This window comes from Kogia breviceps, chromosome 20, assembly GCF_026419965.1.
Source record: "Kogia breviceps isolate mKogBre1 chromosome 20, mKogBre1 haplotype 1, whole genome shotgun sequence".
NCBI lineage: Eukaryota > Metazoa > Chordata > Mammalia > Artiodactyla > Physeteridae > Kogia > Kogia breviceps.
The window spans coordinates 16346076-16364624 of record NC_081329.1 but is presented as its reverse complement, the minus strand read 5'-3'; the positions used below and the strand labels follow the sequence as shown (position 1 = coordinate 16364624).

Here is an 18549-nt window from a genome sequence, read left to right as displayed (position 1 = left end):
TGGATATATCTTTTGGTTGCACAATTTGAACATGTTTCTTTTAAAAACAACACTTACTGCAAAATCCACCTATTTCATCTTACCATATTACCCATAACTGTATATACGTTAACTCGTTAATTCATACATGTCCTTGCAATCCAGTTATATAGCTTTTATTGCAATTTTCTTTTACATTGTACTTTTTTTTCTTTTTTTTGCGGTACGCGGGCCTCTCACTGCTGTGGCCTCTCCTGTTGCGGAGCACAGGCTCCGGACGCGCAGGCTCAGCGGCCATGGCTCATGGGCCCAGCTGCTCCGCAACATGTGGGATCTTCCCAGACTGGGGCACGAACCTGTGTCGCCTGCATAGGCAGGCGGACGCTCAACCACTGCGCCACCAGGGAAGCCCTTACATTGTACTTTTTATAAATGTTTATAGCAGAAACTAATTAATAAACTCTCTTTAATCTTAAAAAGGAATGTTTCTTAGAAATATGTATTTTCTTATTCAAATATAAGAGTATACAAAATAATAATATAAAGCAATTAATCTGAAGTTACCTTTTTTTATCAGTTTCAACCGATATTGGTTTGAAAATAATATATTTACTTTAATGTGAAGATAAATACTTTAAAGGATTAGTTATAATCCATATATTTTTGCCTAAGTAGAATTAGAAATTCAGATTGCTTCCACCTGGTTCTTATGGACTCTGGAAGGAGGAGACACCTTGTCTTTAACTGTAGGCTTTTCATAACTAGGGTTTTTAAATCTTTGTGAAATCTGGGCCATGGTGTCTTTAAAGTTCTTAGAAATTTTTTTCTGGAAGTTGTCTTAAAGATTGCCGTTCTAATCTTAGGGTGGAATGATAGGATCAGGAAAATTCAAAGCTTGGAATAATGAGGGAAATTGGTGAATGTAAAAAATATTTCTTTAATACCTCTCATGGGAAAATGCAATTGGATCAAATATAATCCAAGAAAGATAAATGCATGGAAGAAGGAAATTCTTATTAGTTAGGGGGAGGGTTAAATCTGGAAGCCATAGGTTTAGGCAGGTCCTAATCCTACTTAAATTGTATGTATATTTGCATATTTTTTTCGGGGGGAGATGATCTATTCAGTGCTACCCAGTAGAACTATCTGCAGTGATGGGAATGTCTGTATGGTAGCCACGAGCCAAACGTGGCTATTAATTACCTGAAATGGGGCTACTGTATCTGAGGAACTGAATTTTTAATTTTATCTACTTTTAATTATTTTAAATTTAAATAGCCCCGTGTGGCCAATGGCTACACTGTACCACAGTGCAGATCTGTGTCATAGTGATGGGATTATCAAGGTAATCCGTGTACCCAAGAAGTTTTAGAACCATAGGGTTAGGTAAAGTAGAGAGTTACAGAGAATCTTGCTTTTTTATAAAGAGATTAGGTGGAAGAAGAATTGTAAAGCTAAGTTTTTAGAACTACTGAAAACTAATTTACAAATGAATTTTGTCTGCTTAAAATGTAACCCAGCAAGAAAATGTTAGGCAGTTTTACAAAAATTTAATTGGTATACAGCATTTATGAAAACATGAATTACATAGACTTAGTTATAATAGCTAACTGTAATATGACATGATATAGGAACTAAACAGTGTAATGCTTTTAAGGAACTTCCCTTAGAATTTTTTAAAATTGAATTTTCAAGAGAAACCTAGTTGGCATCTTTCTTAGCCTCTTTTTCTAAGGATTGAAACATTACTATATGCTTAGCATTTATTGTTTTATTTTTGACCCTGGGTGGCCTTAAAATAAATTGAAAGGTTAATCTGATGGCTTTCCATTTTTGTAATTAAAAACATTATGAATCTACAGTTCATGTTTAGTAATATTTTCCCTTCTCCCTGACCCTTTTTTTTTTTTTTACATCTTTACTGGAGTATAATTGCTTTACCATGGTGTGTTAGTTTCTGCTGTATAACAAAGTGAATCAGCTATACGTATACATATACCCCCATATCCCCTCCCTCTGGCGTCTCCCTCGCTCCCACCCTCCCTATCCCACCCCTCTAGGTGGTCACAAAGCACAGAGCTGATCTCCCTGTGCTGTGCGGCTGCTTCCCACTAGCTATCTATTTTACATTTGGTAGTGTATATGTGTCCCTGACCATTTTTATTAAATTACATCATGAGTTTCTCACTTTGTTTTTCTTCCCTGTGGATTTTACCACCTCACAAACCACTTAGTCCTTCAGACAGGTGCCTCCCATGATCAGCATCGTCAGGACTCCACTGTTTTGTAATCCTTCAGTGAGGGGAGTCTTGAGTTGATTATCAAGTAAAAGATGTAGAGCAGATATTAAACTTCTTTATACTAACCAGCACCTCTTGTGCATTCCCACCAAGTCAGAACAACGGTCAGTGAGACGGGGTTATGGAGATACAGAGCCCATTTCCAGATCTTTTTTTTTTTTTTTTGAGGGATCCCTATGGAATCTAGGTATTGTATCTTTATATACGTTGACCATTCCAGAATCTTTCTCCCATAACATTCATGGCAATCAACCAGAACTATGTCTATAGGTCACAATATTCTAGTATAAACAAAAGACGGGAATGCTTTCAGGGCCTCCTAGCTCGGGCCCTTCACATCTTCTGACAATCTGCCTGACAGTGACTCCTCTTCCTTTGTTCTGTAACAAAAAGGGTAGCCTCAAAGAACATCAAGTAAAGTGGAGTTCTAAAGTTCACAATCTGATTATTTTAAGGATTTTTATACCCTTTTACCAAACATGAGGACTGCCTGGATAAGTGTTATTGGCTTCTTTCTGATTTTCATTTTCTCAGGATACACCTGGAAAAACAATTAAGCCATTAATTCTAGTTTTGGGTGTTATAATCCAAAAGCAAGAATTTGAGTAACAGAATGCATGTTTTTATGTAGTCCAGACAAACTCCTTTTAACGTTTACGAGATTACAGAGAACTCAGGATGCAATATACAGAAAGTGTAAGCTTTCTGTAAAAATTGAAACTTCTTAGATTACATTTAAAAGAAGCATGAAGCTTATCAAGAATAATGAGTGATAACTTGAAACCAGAAAAGTAATAACTGTAGAGTTGTGTTTTTTGAATGCAATAAGAAGTCAGATCTCTAAGCAAGAATATCTAAATGTTTTATTCAAGGGTTACTAAGAAATAATTAAGCACTTTACAGTGTTAACCATTTCCAACGTTTTTATTTTATGTTAGATTCATACCTTAAAAGCTAGCAACACATTTAAAATTCACAGCTCTATGTAAACACGATTGATAATTTTGCTTTTGTGCCAGTATATCTGGAAGCATTAATGTGGTTTTTGTATGGGTTTCTACAGAGGCATATGAAACAATGTAAAATTTATTTATTGTTTCTTGCACTCTGATTTTGTAGTAATAGTTTAGTCTCCTTTAAAACAATATTTAGCATCTTCTTTAAAACTCTGAGTTCTTTATAAATATTACTGCTATTATAAGAATATTTTACTTTATAAATATGAAGAGAAAGTAATATTTTATATATAGCATAACTAATACTATTTTTCTTTTAGGTGTGGTTTCTTACACAGAATATCTTTTTCTTTTATGTATTTTAACAAGTAAGTATACTCATTAAATCTATTTCTGGATACAGTTTTCTTTTCAAGCATAATCTTGGGAAATAAATCTTTTTAAAAAAAATTAATTTATTTATTTTTTGCTGCATTGGGTCTTCGTTGCTGCACGCGGGCTTTCTCTAGTTGTGGCGAGCAGGGGCTACTCTTTGTTGTGGTGCGCGGGCTTCTCATTGCGGTGGCTTCTCTCATTGCGGAGCACGGGCTCTAGGCACATGGGCTTCAGTAGTTGTGGCTCACGAGCTCTAGAGCACAGGCTCAGTAGTTGTGGCGCACGGGCTTAGTTGCTCCGCGGCATGTGGTATCATCCCAGACCAGGGCTCGAACCCGTGACCCCTGCATTGGCAGGCGGATTCTTAACCACTGTGCCACCAGGCAAGTCCCAATAAATCCTTCTTATATTCTCTTACTATTGAAAATCAATTTAGGTCTATCCATGCTGTTTTGCAAAATTCATGTCTAAATGCCAGTGGAAAATGCTAAGCATAGCACTATCAAGTGTCAAAACCATAAATATTATTATGGCTTACGGTGTAGTAATACAATGCTCATAAATTATACATTTAATATCCTATATCAGTCCCTGTGGTTGGATCTACATGGGAGCCTAAAGGTCAGGATGTGTAGTGATTTGTAAATTTCCTGCTACACTCATTCATTCAAATCACATTTTCTGCGAGACTAGTGTGAAAGAATGAGTCCTTTAACTAGTAAGTCTATAAGACCCATCTTACATCCTACAACAGCTTTATTATTACCTTCCTCTCCTATACAGCAATTCTTATGAAGTATATGAAGGCTTTACTAAGGTGTTCAGTTAAATTTCATTGCATTTAATGGAGGAACTTATACACTGTAGTTCACAATGCTCCGGCCGCCTGGCCTCTTTGTTCCCTGAATTCTCACCTCAGGAATTTGCACTTTCTGCTCTCTCTGCCATCAGTGCTTTTACTCAAGATCCTCAGGACAATAAAAATCATTCCTGTTTCCCTTGAAACGTGAAGACTTCAAGAGCCTTACTTGACCGTCTCCCTAAACTAGCTCCCTCTTGCGTCTCTCCCCTTTTACCCCTTTACAGTGTTTGCTTTTCTTCCTAGTGCTTAAACTATTCTAAAGTGTTTGTTTACTGGTTTACATGTTTTTGTCTCTCTCCCCCCAGTTGAATGCAAGGTCCACGATGGCAAAGATTTTCTCTTTTCACATGGTAGCCTCTCAGAAAATAATTGGCAAATGAATGAAGAAGGGAGTGAATAAAAGAATGTGGCTAGTGGACTTTCCAATTGTGAGGATTTATGGAGATGTGTGGAAACAAGAACATCAATAAAATTGTGTCATTAGAAACCAATCTTAAAATTCCTATACTTCTGTAATTAGAAAATTCACAGCCACTGTGTTGTTTCTGAATTTAGTAATGGACGCTGTTCTGTTGGAGTTCTGTTGCAGGAAATTTGGCGTGTGTGTGTGTGTGTGTGTGTGTGTGTGTGTGCGCGCACGCGCGCACGCGCACACACATATGTATTTCAAAAATTGTATTATTTTCCTTGCTTTTTTCCTCCTGACTCAAAGTCATTTAAAATGTTGGTGCTGAAGAAAAGCAAGTATTGTGCAGTTCGTCATAGGACAGCCTGAGGTTGTCCCAGAGTGGACAGCCATTCTGATGATTCCGGTCCAGTCAGTGATGAATGCCACCGTGGAAATTAGAGGAGTGGGTGCCAAGCAGTGTCTCGGAGACTTGTTTTAAAGTTATCTCGTTAGCAGAACAACTTCAGATGCAAAATTAGAAGTTATGAGTACCCGGACCAGCAGCGTGATGGGTCCGAGTAAAACAAAACTGGTGAGGAAAGCCACTTGCTGAGCTGGGGCAGGGTTGGTGTAAGCATGTTGGAAACAACACAGATAGTGGTTTTTGCTTACGAAAGGCTAGGATCTTTGGAGGCGGTGCGTCTTCATTTGGAGTTCAGGACCCATCTTATACTAAGAGTTTGAATTGAAAAGTTATGGGTGTCGTTTAGATTAGAACCAAGAAAAATGTGAAAAGAGGGCTGGCGGGAAGTGGGCTAGATAATCTATGTTACCTGTCCATAGTTTTCTCCCCTTTACTTTTTATTACTTGAACTTAACATTCCCTTCCAAGTAATGTTGGTGAGGACTTCTTTCTATGCGTCTTCAGATATTTTTAAAGCTTAAATCTTGGTTATCAGAGGTGCTGTAACTTTTTATTTCTTTCTCAAGCGAATGATAATGAAAATAAGCCTAGATTCCTAAAATACATGCAAAAAAATGAACTTCCATAAAAGACTGGCTTTCATTTCCATTATTTTCAGAGACAGCTATTACTGGTTAAGAAAGTAGGGCTGTGTGCTTTGTTTTTGCCGGGTTCACGATTTCACAACAGGTAGTGGCAGGTGTATCTGTGAGAGGTCCTTTTTAAACTTTTTGCCAGTCATCTTAAAAGAGAAGGTCAAATGTTTTGAAAAAGGCATGTACACTGAGCTCCTCTTTGAAGGATACGTTCAAGTTTTCTTCTGTCCAGGTTTTCTTCTTTATCCTTTAGAAGTGAAAAGAGAAGAATGATTGACTCTCATTATAGGGTTCCTACAATTAAGGCAGTTCGTAATGTGTGAAAGTCTGATTTTCTCAGAAAAGGAGTTGTTCCTTGTATTTGGGGAGAATTAATTATTCAGGCTCTCTTTATTTTATATTTCTGTATTTGAAGCCTCTGGAAGTTCAAACCCAAATATGTAATCTCTCATGCTTGACATTTTTTCACAGGTTATTTCCATTATAATTTCCCCAAGATTTTAGACAGATCCATTGCACCATATTCTTATTTTCCCTTCTGCTCTAAGTAGCTGACATACTACAAATACTTCAAATGTGATGAGCTGATATTTTCTTTTTAAACAAACTGACAGACTTTGGATAAGAAAGAAATATTTATCTTTGGAACGAAGGTGGTCAAATTTTACGTCAGTGCTATGCAACAGGTATCACACTAGTAGATTTAAAGTGTATTATCAATTGTGTTACTAAGTGTGCTAATTTATGAAGCAGAAATATATATACTTACATGTAGCTTTTATTATATTTATCTAAATAATAACTTGTTGCTTTTAATTTCTTGGTTAAAGAAAGTATTTCTGTATAGAATGTGAATAATTATTTACAACTAATGTGGATTTTTTTACTTTAAAAACATTTTTTCATTTCACAAATACTTTTCCTGTTCTTTTCTGGCAGAGCCACATGCAGGTTTTAGAATAGCTTTCAACATGTTTGACACCGATGGCAATGAGATGGTGGATAAAAAGGAGTTTTTGGTGGTATGTATATTACAGGCTACATTTTATCAATAATTAAACATTGCTTACTTATATTTTTATGTTTTGCATTATTTAGAATACTGTTGTAGAAAAAAGAGTGAAAATTTTATGCTTTCACTTTAATAAAGTATATACTCATGTACTTTATTTTGAATGGTTTTCTTTTTTGGCTGTGTTGGGTCTTTGTTGCTGCATGCAGGATATTTCGTTGTGGCGCACGGGCTTCTCTCTAGTTGTGGTGTGTGGGTTTTCTCTTCGCTAATTGTGTCACGGGCTCCAGAGCACGTGGGCTCTCCAGTTGAGGCCCCCGAGCTCAGTAGTTGTGGCGCGTGGGCTTAGCTGCCCCGCGGCATGTGGGATTTTAGTTCCCCCACCAGGGATCGAACCCACATCGCCTGCATTGGAAGGCGGATTCTTTACCACTGGACCACCAGGGAAGTCCCTATTTTGAATGATTTTTACACTATTAAAAAATTAATTATATTCAGTGTATAAAGATGCTTATAGTTGTTTACACATCTTTTGGAAGTTTGAAATGTGTCCAATGTTTTCCACTGGGTGGAAATCCTGAGGTGTTATGCGTGCTCAGTCTCTAGCATATCAGCCAGCCAATCACAGACAGCTCTTTGCCACAGGAACTCCCCTTCCTTCTCATCAAAGGATTTACAATTTTTCTTTTTCCTTTTCTACTCATTGCTGCCTTGTATTCCAGTCTTAGCCCAATTTCCTACTCCCTTCTCTTGTCTTTGACCAGGGGCTGATCTCCAGTGGAGGGTAAGAGTGTTCTTGGTATTTGTCCTTCAGCCTTTCTCACCTGACTGGTCCCGTGTTGGTGCTGGTCTGGCAGCATCATCAGCTGCTCTCTCATCTTACCACCCCCTCCTTCCAGAATTTTTCCATTGCTTTTCACCCCTGTGTCCTGTGTCTACTTCTGTGACCAAATGCCTATTCTGTTTTTCTCCAAAACAGAGATTAATATTAGTTTACTCCTTCCAGTAACAACCTCTACCCTTAGCATTTATGTTTAACTCAATATTTACCTCTACTCTCCTAGTGAAAAGAGAAGGGAAAAACAACATAAATAGCCATTTAATTTTCTATTTTTCCTCTGTAACGAGCCAATAAAAATCCCTTGGAAAACCTCTTAAATAGCTTAGTATTTTCTTCAGAGGCTGGAGCATAGAAGAGAAACTATGCAGTCATTCTTTTCCATGGTAGGAAAGGGAAGAGAGAGAAATCCTCATCAAAAGCTAATTCGCCATTAAAAAGGAAGCAAACTAACTAATTATTGCGATCTATCAAAAGGCTTAATCTAACACCCATGTGGCCCTTGCCTGAGTACAGAGCCTGAGAGAGTCACTGGAGCTGGAACCACAAAGTGTCCCTCACTGCAGTGCTTTTCAGGATATTGGGGAGGCGAGAGGTTTCAGTTTCATTGCAGTAGATCGAGAGATGTACCTAACACCCTAACATGGACAGGCTTGGTTTACTATAGTTCTGTCATGATAGTGTACGACTGTATTTTAGGACTTTCACAATGGGCCTAGTAATCTAAATAATTTTCAGTAAACTTCCTATGACAGCAGTGCCAAGTTCCACCCCCACTGTCTTAAAGATTAACTTTTGGAACTCAGTTCGTTGGAAGTTGCCTGTCTTTCGGAATCTTGTCTGTCTGTGGAGACGGGAGGTAAAAACATTCATGCAGAATTTCTATGTATTTCCACTGTACACTCGTACAAAAGTTGCCCTTGCTTTAAAGTGGTGGTCTACTCTGCAGTGTCTGTGTACTAATAGTTTTTTGTTTGTTGTTTGTTTGTAAACAGCAAAGCATTTGGAAGTAGAGGTGGAGTTGGGCAAAGTTATAGGTAGAGGTCTAAAATCTGCGATCCTCCTGCCTATTTATGAAGTGATTATTAATAACCTTGCAAAAAATAAAAACTCTTTTCACTAAGAAAAAGTGTGGAAATAAATTTATGTGTTAATAAAATCATTTACATTTTGTACTGTATATTTTAATTGTTATTTCATATCTTGGGAGGTAACACATTTTGACTTTCAACTATAGCCATACAAAATGAAGTAAAGAGTTGAGATAGCTGTTCAAATTACACAGACAAGAGCAATGACCTTGTCAGAAAACTGACATAGAGATAGGATTAGGCTTCCATTTGTAAAATAGGATTTTAAAGAGGAAATAATGCCTTGAATAATGGTAGCTAACATTTATTGAGAAGTTACTGTGTGACAGGCAATGTGCTAAGTAATTACTTGTAATATTAACTCTGTACAACATTATTTTTATAAGACCTATCGATTATACCTCAATAAAGCTGGAAGAATTGCTGCCCTAAGAGATTCTGTAAGAGATTATCTTCATGTTCCTGATATGGAAAACAAGCCTTAAATAATTAGACTAACTTGCTCAAGGGCTTATACATGGAGAGCACATGTTCCTACCACGATGCTCAGTTACCTGAAAGAGACCTTAGAGGTCGTCTAGTCCATCTGCATTTCATATATGAGCAAACTGGAGCCCAGTGAGGGTCGAATGACCTGTCCCCCATTATAAAATTAGTGTATGACAGAAGATGGGCTCAAGCCCAGACCCCTGAGTTCTGGTCCAATGTCCTTTATCCCTCTGTAGGCTTCATCTCTTTTTTATGTATATGCCACAGGCTCCACATCTTTGTGTCTTAGAGATAAAGTAAAACTATTTAATAGATCCTTTGGTACTGGGTTGCCTTTTTCTCAGGAAAAACATTGATATCAGAAAATATACTAGTTTTAATGATCTTGGTATATGAAGCTAACTATTTTCTTTCTTTTTAGAATATACCTAGCACAAGGTGTTAGGTAGGTACCCAGAAACTCTTGTTAGATATTTGATTTTTGATTGTTTTTTGTTTTTCAGCTTCAAGAAATATTCAGGAAAAAAAATGAAAAGAGAGAAACTAAAGGAGATGAAGAAAAGCGTGCAATGCTGGTAAGAATAATTTATAGTAGTTTCAGGGGGGTTTTCTAGGCAAGAATTATTTTATTCATGTTGAGAAACAATAATTAAAGCCTGTAACTTTGGACCTGTCCCTTTCTTGAAAACTTTCTAAAGTTCTTATGTAGAAAAATTGCTTCAGTATTTATATGCTTTGATATCAATATTTATATCAAGTATTGATATTAAACATCTGTATCCATAATCACACTCATTAAATCATTTTCATCTGTATTGTTGTTATCCATGAGATTTGAAGGGTGTATCATATAATAGATTAATACAGATCATTATGCATGTAAAAATTTAAAGGTGAATTGCAAAGATTTAATTATACCTGTGAGTAAATTTAGTGGTGCTATAACAATATGAATGTTGAAGCAAAAACAAGGAAATAATATGTTTTTTTGCATTCATAGAAATATATATTATAGATTCTTCTTCTGGTAAGAGTAATGAAGGTAGAGTTAAGCAACATTTCCCTGCATTTTCCTACTAGTTTTCTTTTTTGCTTGTCCCAAGTATTTCAGCCTGACAGCAGCCCAGGTTCACATAATAAAATAACACACAGGTACTGAGACCTTAGCATCAGACACTATACTAGGTGCTTTGCATGTGTTTTCTCATTTACTCTGCCCAACAGTTCCCTTATTATCTGTAATTATAGATGAGAAAACTGACAGTTGGAAAGGTTAAGTATCTTGTCCAAAATTCCATAGCTATTAAATGGCAAAACCAAGATTTGAACCCATGGCTGGCCATCTCCAAAACCTGCCCTTTTACCCACTGTAACATATTTCTTCCTCTGGTACTTAGGTAGCAGAAACATGGTGAATTTTGTTGACATGTAAATGATAATTGTTTAATTTGAAAATTCATGGCCCTGTGAAATAGTTTAATTGGTCTATCTGGAATTCAAATAATTAACTTAAAAGAACTTCAAAATTTTTTATTATTCTCATTGTTATAAGGATATATATTAGGTTTTTTTTAAACATGGGTTATCTGTAGCAGATGGGTGTCATATTCAGTCCCAGTAGATTTACGAAATATGTATTTATACTAATAAAAACAGATTATCAGGATTATGAATACATATTATTTCTTTGGATATTTGACTATGATATATTTATCAGTATTTGTTGAATCACCCCCAGTAGACTAATTATGGAAGACACTTTTATCAATAGAAGACACTGTCTATAGATAATATACTAAAAGAGTAAACAATTATTTTAATTTTGATGTATTACTCCCAATTGACTGGATAGGCAAGTTGTTAATAAAATATCATTAAGGAGGTTGAATTATGTTAATGAATCTTTTGGTAAACCTCAGTGATAAAGTAGGTAGTATTTCAATGGATACAAATTTAACTGTTTATTTATACTAATTCCAAAAAAGGACTTAATGGATCTTCCAGTAAAGTTACAATCCTATTCCAATCATTAACATTTACTAAAATACCTAAGTCGAGTAACAAAGGGAGAGAGGAAAGAGAATAATAATAGCAGACAGCCCACATTGGGAAAAGCTACAGTGTCAGCACAAAAGCATCATTGTAGCCCAGGTAAAGTCAATTTAATACTGATGATTTAATGCAAATAATAGTGATATAGTAAAACTTCATTAAGTTGGATTACTTAGGGAAAGGCTATCTGAATTATGAAATCTAAATTATATCAGCATACCCTAAATTGTTTTAGTTTACATGAATATATGTAGATCAAGGAAACATTCTGTAGCAAATATATGGGGAAGGAGACTTGTTTTAAAGAACAGATAAAAATAACTTATAAGTAGTATATAACTTATTTATGTGTAAAGGAATGCTTGCTAAAGGCACTGATCTCCATGGGTACCTCAGAGGTGTTTCTCTTACATAGCTTACAATTAGTGGCTCCTGAAATATCATTTACAGAATTTAGCTCTCAGAACTATTTCTTAAAACAATTCAGAAATAATCTTTAGTACAACCTCTGAACTAAACAACACTCTAGGACAATACAGCTCTCTCCAAATATTTGTTACTGTGTTTAACAATAACAGTAATTAGTGGTAACTTATTGTTAATAGTTGTCACATTTTAAATAATGCGTATCTGAACTGATGAGATTTTTAAGTCTTGAAGCAATTGAAATTTAGCTTATAGTGAAAATATATAGATTACATTAGGGAGACAGTGTAGCACAGGCTCAGGAGCCAGATTTTCAGGGTTTGACTATTAGCTCTGCCATTCATTACCTGGGGGACCTTGAACCAGGTCCCTAAATTTCTCTGTGCTGCAGTTTCTTCATTTGTACAAGAATAGGAGTAATAAGCACATGTGACTGTTATGGGGGTTAAATGAGCTAAAACATGTAGCCATTTAGCAGTGTATGAAATATAATAAATACTCAAAAAGATTAGCTAATTGTGAAACACGAAATTCTCTTTTAATTAGTAGAACGATACAGCTACTTGAAACTGAATATTACATACCCAAATCAAAATTTGAGCAAGGCTAAATTGTAAAATATTTACATACCAAATTAACTATGCTTCAGAAAGAAAGAGGGAAATGAGCATACAGTTTCTTGGGACACTTATTATGTGCTAAGCTCTGTACTCTATCCATTGTAAATGTTGCTCTCATTTAGTCCTCACTACACTTCTCTGAGGTAAGTATCATACCTTTTTACAGATGAGAAAACCATCTTAGAGAGGTTTGTTAACTTGCCTGAGGTCATGGCGCTGACAGGAGCAGAACAAGATGCCACCGTAGATCTCATACCATTCCCACCGCCATGCCGCTGCATCTAGATTTCCCCCTTATCCCACATGGAATCGCTGAAGTGTGTCTCAATAAAACTGCATACTTTGGAGGAACATGTTTTACTCAAAGCAGTAGTTCTATCAAAAAGTTAAAATGAAAGTGGTTGAAATGAGCACAAGTTCATTTAATGTTTAATTATATGAGATTTAAAAAAACTTTGCTACTCATCTTTAACATTTATCCCACTCGTACTGTGTTTATGCTCTATATAGAATGTAGCATAATGATTTGCCCTTCCTAATTGATTATTTTGTCATCTTTTTCTTTTTTTTCTTTTGCTATACTTGGGTTCATTCTGAAATGTGACACTTCATTTGGCCCTTTGTGCTCTATGTCAGCGTCTTCAACTTTATGGATACCATTCTCCTACTAATAGTGTATGTACAATACTTTAAATGTTCTTTATGTAAATAGTCCTCACCTGTTTTACTTGATAATGCTCTTTTTCTGTATAAAGCCAGATCTATTATTGAGAATGCTTAGGAATTTATCGAATATAATAATGTGCAACCAGGCCAAAAATGTTTATTTCCCTCCTAGATTTACGAGAAGACTAAAACTAACAGAGCAATTACATATCTTTAGCTTTAGATTAAAATAAGGGACAGGTGAGTGAGACAACCAAAAACTCTGGTAGAATAATTGAAATTTTATATTTTTCAGTGGTATTTGAAGAGTTAAATACAATTTATGGAGCAGATTCTCAGGCTATGCTCTTGCAGGACACAGGTATTTTAAGAACTGGAACTGTCCATCTGATATACAGTCTTTTCTTAATTCTAATAAAGAAAATATTAATGGATAAACTTTTCTTAGTTTTCCGTATTTCTCCCAAATTTTTTTCTAAAACCTTTGATGCCTGCCTTCTGCCTGTGGTCTATACAAAAGTCTGGTATAAGATGACACTTGATATGTTTGATATATCACTCTATCACATGTTACTTCTCAAAAAGGATTATGATCTTCAGACTCATCTTTTTCTGAAAAAGTTGGGAGTTCCTGCAAGTGATCTTCCAACTGTACTCTTCTTACACTACGCTTTCCTTCTTTCCTTTCTCCTGGAAAGTCAGAGCTTGTTGGTTAGCCCAGCTACGGCACAACTAAGAGTAGGCCATGGCCTCTTTTGAATGTAAACATGCACAGTCCATTTGATTTCCCCAAGGATCCTTAAGTCACTTAGGAGGATCCCTCAAATTGTACAAATTCCACCTGAGAGAAGCTCTTGAATTCCGGGTGACTGACTCAGAATTGTCCTGCTGAAAGTGTTCCGGTTATAGTGTAAACTCTAGGTGTGTTGCCTCCTATATTGTATATTTAATAAAAATTCCAAACTATAAAAACTAATTCTGTTCTAGATTTAAGTATACACTGAAGGCTGATTCAGCATAAGGTAAACCTAAGATCTCTTGTCTAAGTCACAAGGAATGGACCTAGAATGGGTTGGAAAATAAGCCAAGTCCATGGGAACCTTATGACTGACTAATTGTTTTGATCCCTTACAAGATACATTAAATTTTTTCTGCAAAATTCACTACTGTTTTCCATGAAATAAAGTCTACCATTTTCTTAAAATTTTTAAATGATTCCTCTGTTAATTATTTCAAGAATATATAAGAATGTGTAAGATGAAACTCTCATAGATTCTAATGCCATATGCCCTGTGAAACTTAATAAATGTTAATAATAATTATGACTTTTAAATTTATTTTTCTAATCTAATATGTCATTGCATGAACCATTTTACCAACTGTGGCAATTTATATTTTTCTTTTAAACTCATAAATTTCATACAGGTGACAAATGGTTTTTTAAAAAATACATTTCAGAGTAATATTGTTAAAGGGAAATAGGTACTAATATAGCTCTGGTTTAAGCTACATATGCAAATTGTAGTCACTTAGACATTAAGAGAATAATATTGAGAACCAGATTTAAATTACATATTTCATTTATATTACGCTTGCTTATATAATTGGAAGGTAATTTACGTTTTGTTGTGATAATATATATATATTTTTTATTTTACTGAAGACATCTTTGTTTTTCATCTAAGAATGTAAAATACATATTTTAAAGTGATATAACTCGATGTCATTTTTTTATCCCCAGTCTTAAATGTATTACATGATGTTTCAACTCCCTTAGTTTAGTTGGCTATATAAACTGACTTTTTTTCGTATAATAGGAAAATTTTTGCTCAGAAAGGAATGATTATTTTCAAAAAAAAATGCAAGCAAACAAGGAAGATTTATTTAAAATTAGAAAAAAATTCAGACAGCCTGAACATTTATATGAAATATCGTTGATGTATGTTTTCACAAATATATTAGTATAACGTTACGAATTGACTGGCAATTTTCTGCTAGTTTCCAGAATTGTAGATCAACTGGAGTGATAAAGGATCTAATTTGAGTGTAATTCATGGAGCTGAATATAACCTAAGATTCTATCTTTAGGAAGAAGTTCCTTCAGGAAAGGCAGGGCCTCTGGATTTTACTATAGAGACAGAGATTCTGTGGCCTCTGTAGTAACCTGTTCCAAAAGTTAATCATCCTTACAGTAGGTTCTGCCTGTATTCTGTCAAATTATTCCTTGCTACAATGTAAGATTGAACATACTTTTTTGTATCCTGGAAGATAGTTACCTTACAGACTTTTCTCTTCCGAACAACCCTGATTCTTTTCATATTTCTCATATAGTCAGCTCTTGATTTTCTTACTACAGTAATGAAAAGAAATATAAAACATTCAAAAGAATAAATAATGCAGAAGTCAAGTATATTTGACTTTGACATACCTTATATTTTACACATTTTTTAAAGATTATCTTTATTACCCAAATTAAATTGTAGTCAAAAAAGTACCAATTTTTTAATATAATTTTTTGACATGGGTTGAACTTGTTTTATGGACTAAAACAATGTCAATATTCATAAATGATCTGTGTTTGAAAAGAATGTGTATTCTTCAATTTCGGGTACAGGGTTTTAATATATAATATGACCAAACATATTAATTATGTGTTTTAAATCTCTATCATTACTAATGTTTTTTTCTGCTGTTCTGTCAAATAGTGTGTTAAATTACACATTACCTTGATAGACTTGTTAATTTCTACTTATAAGTCTGGTTTTGTTTATTTTATATATTTCAAAGCCTTCTTATTGCCTGTATAAGAATATAGATTACTTAAATCATCTTAGCAAGTTAAATCTTTAATTATATACTATCTCTAGATCTCTAGAAATGTTTGTGTTAAAAATCTATTTTATTGTCAAAATAAATATACTACGTTTATTTTTATTAACATGTTATTTTCCATTTTGTGTTTTTTATTGTCTATTTTGACCTCTAGTGATAATGAAGCTTTCCCTGATTTTTTTTTTAAATTTATGTATTTTTGGCTGCGTTGGGTCTTCGTTGCTGTGCCCGGGCTTTCTCTCGTTGCAGCGAGTGGGGACCACTCCTCGTTGCAGTGCGTGGGCTTCCCATTGCGGTGGCTTCTCCTGTTGCAGAGCACGGGCCCTAGGTGCGCAGCCTTCAGTAGTTGTGGCATGTGGGCTCAGCAGCTGTGGCTCACGGGTTCCAGACCGCAGGCTCAGTAGTTGTGGCGCACGGGCTTAGTTGTTCCGCAGCATGTGGTATCCTCCCGGACCAGGGCTTGAACCCGTGTCCTCTGCACTGGCAGGCGGACTCCCAACCACTGCGCCACCAGGGAAGCCCCTCCCTGATTTTTAAAATATGTATTTTAGTTCAGAAATATACTGCTGATAGAACGTAAATATAAAACAAAACAAAAAAAATAAAAGTTTAACTACTATATAATATAGATCAATAAATAAAACATTGCCTTTGCCATACCCCAAGAAGCCCCTTCATATGTCTCCGATCATAATCCCTTCTTCTCCTTCAAAAGATAACCACAATCAAGACTTTTTTTTTTTTTTTTTTTTTTTTTTTTTTGCGGTACGCGGGGCCTCTCACTGTTACGGCTTCTCCCGTTGCGGAGCACAGGCTCCGGACGCGCAGGCTCAGCGGCCACGGCTCACGGGCCCAGCCGCTCCGCGGCATGTGGGATCTTCCCGGACCAGGGCACGAACCCGTGTCCCCTGCATCGGCAGGCAGGCTCCCAACCACTGCGCCACCAGGGAAGCCCCCACAATCAAGACTTTTTATGTCAATTATTTCTTTGCTTTGTTTTGAGGTTTTATGACCTACTTATGTATCCTAAACAGTATAGTTTAGTTTTGCCCGTTTTTGATCTTCATATAAATGGGATATTAAATGAGTTTTTCTGTGTTGCTTCTTTGACTCAGCATCATGATCGGCAGCTTCATCTGCGTTATTGTATCTGGTCCTAGTTCATTCACTTTCATTGCTGTAAGCAGCAGTGCTGAAACGTTTTGGTCTCAGGACCCCTTTACATTGTTGAAGATTATTGAGAATCCAAAAGAGCTTTTGTTTATGTTGGTTATATTCATTTATTTTTGCCATATAAGAAACTAAAACTGAGAAAATTATAAATATTAATACATTTAAAAATAATTTTTAAAACTCTCACGTTACCATAAACATTTTTTATGAAAAAGATGTCAAAAATATTGTGAGGAAAGTGGTATTTTACATTCTTTGCAAATCTCTTTAATGTCTGACTTAGTAGAAGACCGCTGGTTTCTCATAGATGCTTCAGTATTCAGTCTGTTGCAGGTATATTGTTTTGGCAACAAATACTATCGTTTCCCTTGAAGCAACAGGTTCACTTGGTTCATCTTCCAAAAAGATGCCTGCCACATACCAAAGTCTAAATAACCATAGTTTGTGTATCCGTTGTTCTTTCAAGTAACAATGATGGTTCATGAAAAAAGTGGCTAGTCTACCTTGCAACACAAACCACCGCATAGATGTTTTTTCTCAAGGCAACCATAGTGCTTCATTAGACAGAAGTGCTTTATGCATGCTTCCCTTCACACCGAATGTTAACTAGACGTGTGCTCAAAGATTAAATTAACACAATTATGAGTTTTATTCTTCAGCAAGTACATTCTTAAGTGAAACTTTTTCTAAAAATATGAGTGTATGAAACTGAAGAATGTGACGACTTCTGAAGAATGTAATGACTTTGGTCTTTGGTGCTGTCATTGTACTAAGGCTTCAGCAATTTTACCCACCATTGTTTTTGTACCAGTCAACACAGTACAAAAGGCAAATAATGTCTTTAAGATGCTTTAAGATACATCTATATTATATTTTGTCCAGTTTTTTTCAGTTATTCTCAATGAGAAGATTGGCACTGGTTTTTCTAGTCTGTCATTACTAGAAGCCAGGTTTATCATTTTCAACCTCTCATTTTCCTTATATTTTGGATGTGTCTTTTTTAAAAGTATATTTTGTGTATTTTATCGGTTCCTTTTTATCTGGATTGATAATATATGCTTTTTAATTGGAAAATTCAGTCAATTTACATTACTGTGATTACTAACTTATTTGGATTTATTTTAGCCATTCTATATACTGGTTTTTTTTTCCCCTCTTTTCTTACTTTCATTTATCTGGGTTACCTGGTAAAAGAGGTAACCCTGGCATTACCTGGGTTTATTTTGAGTTTAGAAGACATTCACTATATTTCTTTTCTTTGTGTAGTTATTTTTGAAATTTTAATAAGAATACTTAAAATAATAGTCTTAGATTAGGCCATATTTTTTAATTCTCTTTATTCTTTATTCTCTTTCTCAAAAAATAGAGTTTAAAAGTTCTTTAATACTGTTCTTTCCTCTCCTGGCGTGGGTACTTTAAATTGAACAATGT

At 35.3% G+C, this 18549-nt stretch overlaps 1 protein-coding gene across 3 annotated transcripts in view; it reads left to right on the top strand.

The window, feature by feature from the left end:
- Positions 1 to 18549, top strand: part of MICU3 (mitochondrial calcium uptake family member 3) — a 93317-nt gene that overhangs the window by 45830 nt on the left and 28938 nt on the right. For 2 of the 3 annotated variants that reach the window (XR_010838429.1, XM_059049431.2), the window contains exons 5-8: positions 3556 to 3603; positions 6859 to 6941; positions 9853 to 9924; positions 13084 to 13122. Coding sequence is in view for 2 of the 3 variants with exons in the window: in XM_059049431.2 (XP_058905414.1) it covers positions 3556 to 3603; positions 6859 to 6941; positions 9853 to 9924; positions 13084 to 13122 (242 nt within the window). In the remaining variant the exon portion in view is untranslated. The remainder of the gene's footprint in view (positions 1 to 3555; positions 3604 to 6858; positions 6942 to 9852; positions 9925 to 13083; positions 13123 to 18549) is intronic. The other variant, XM_067022420.1, reaches the window with a different exon arrangement.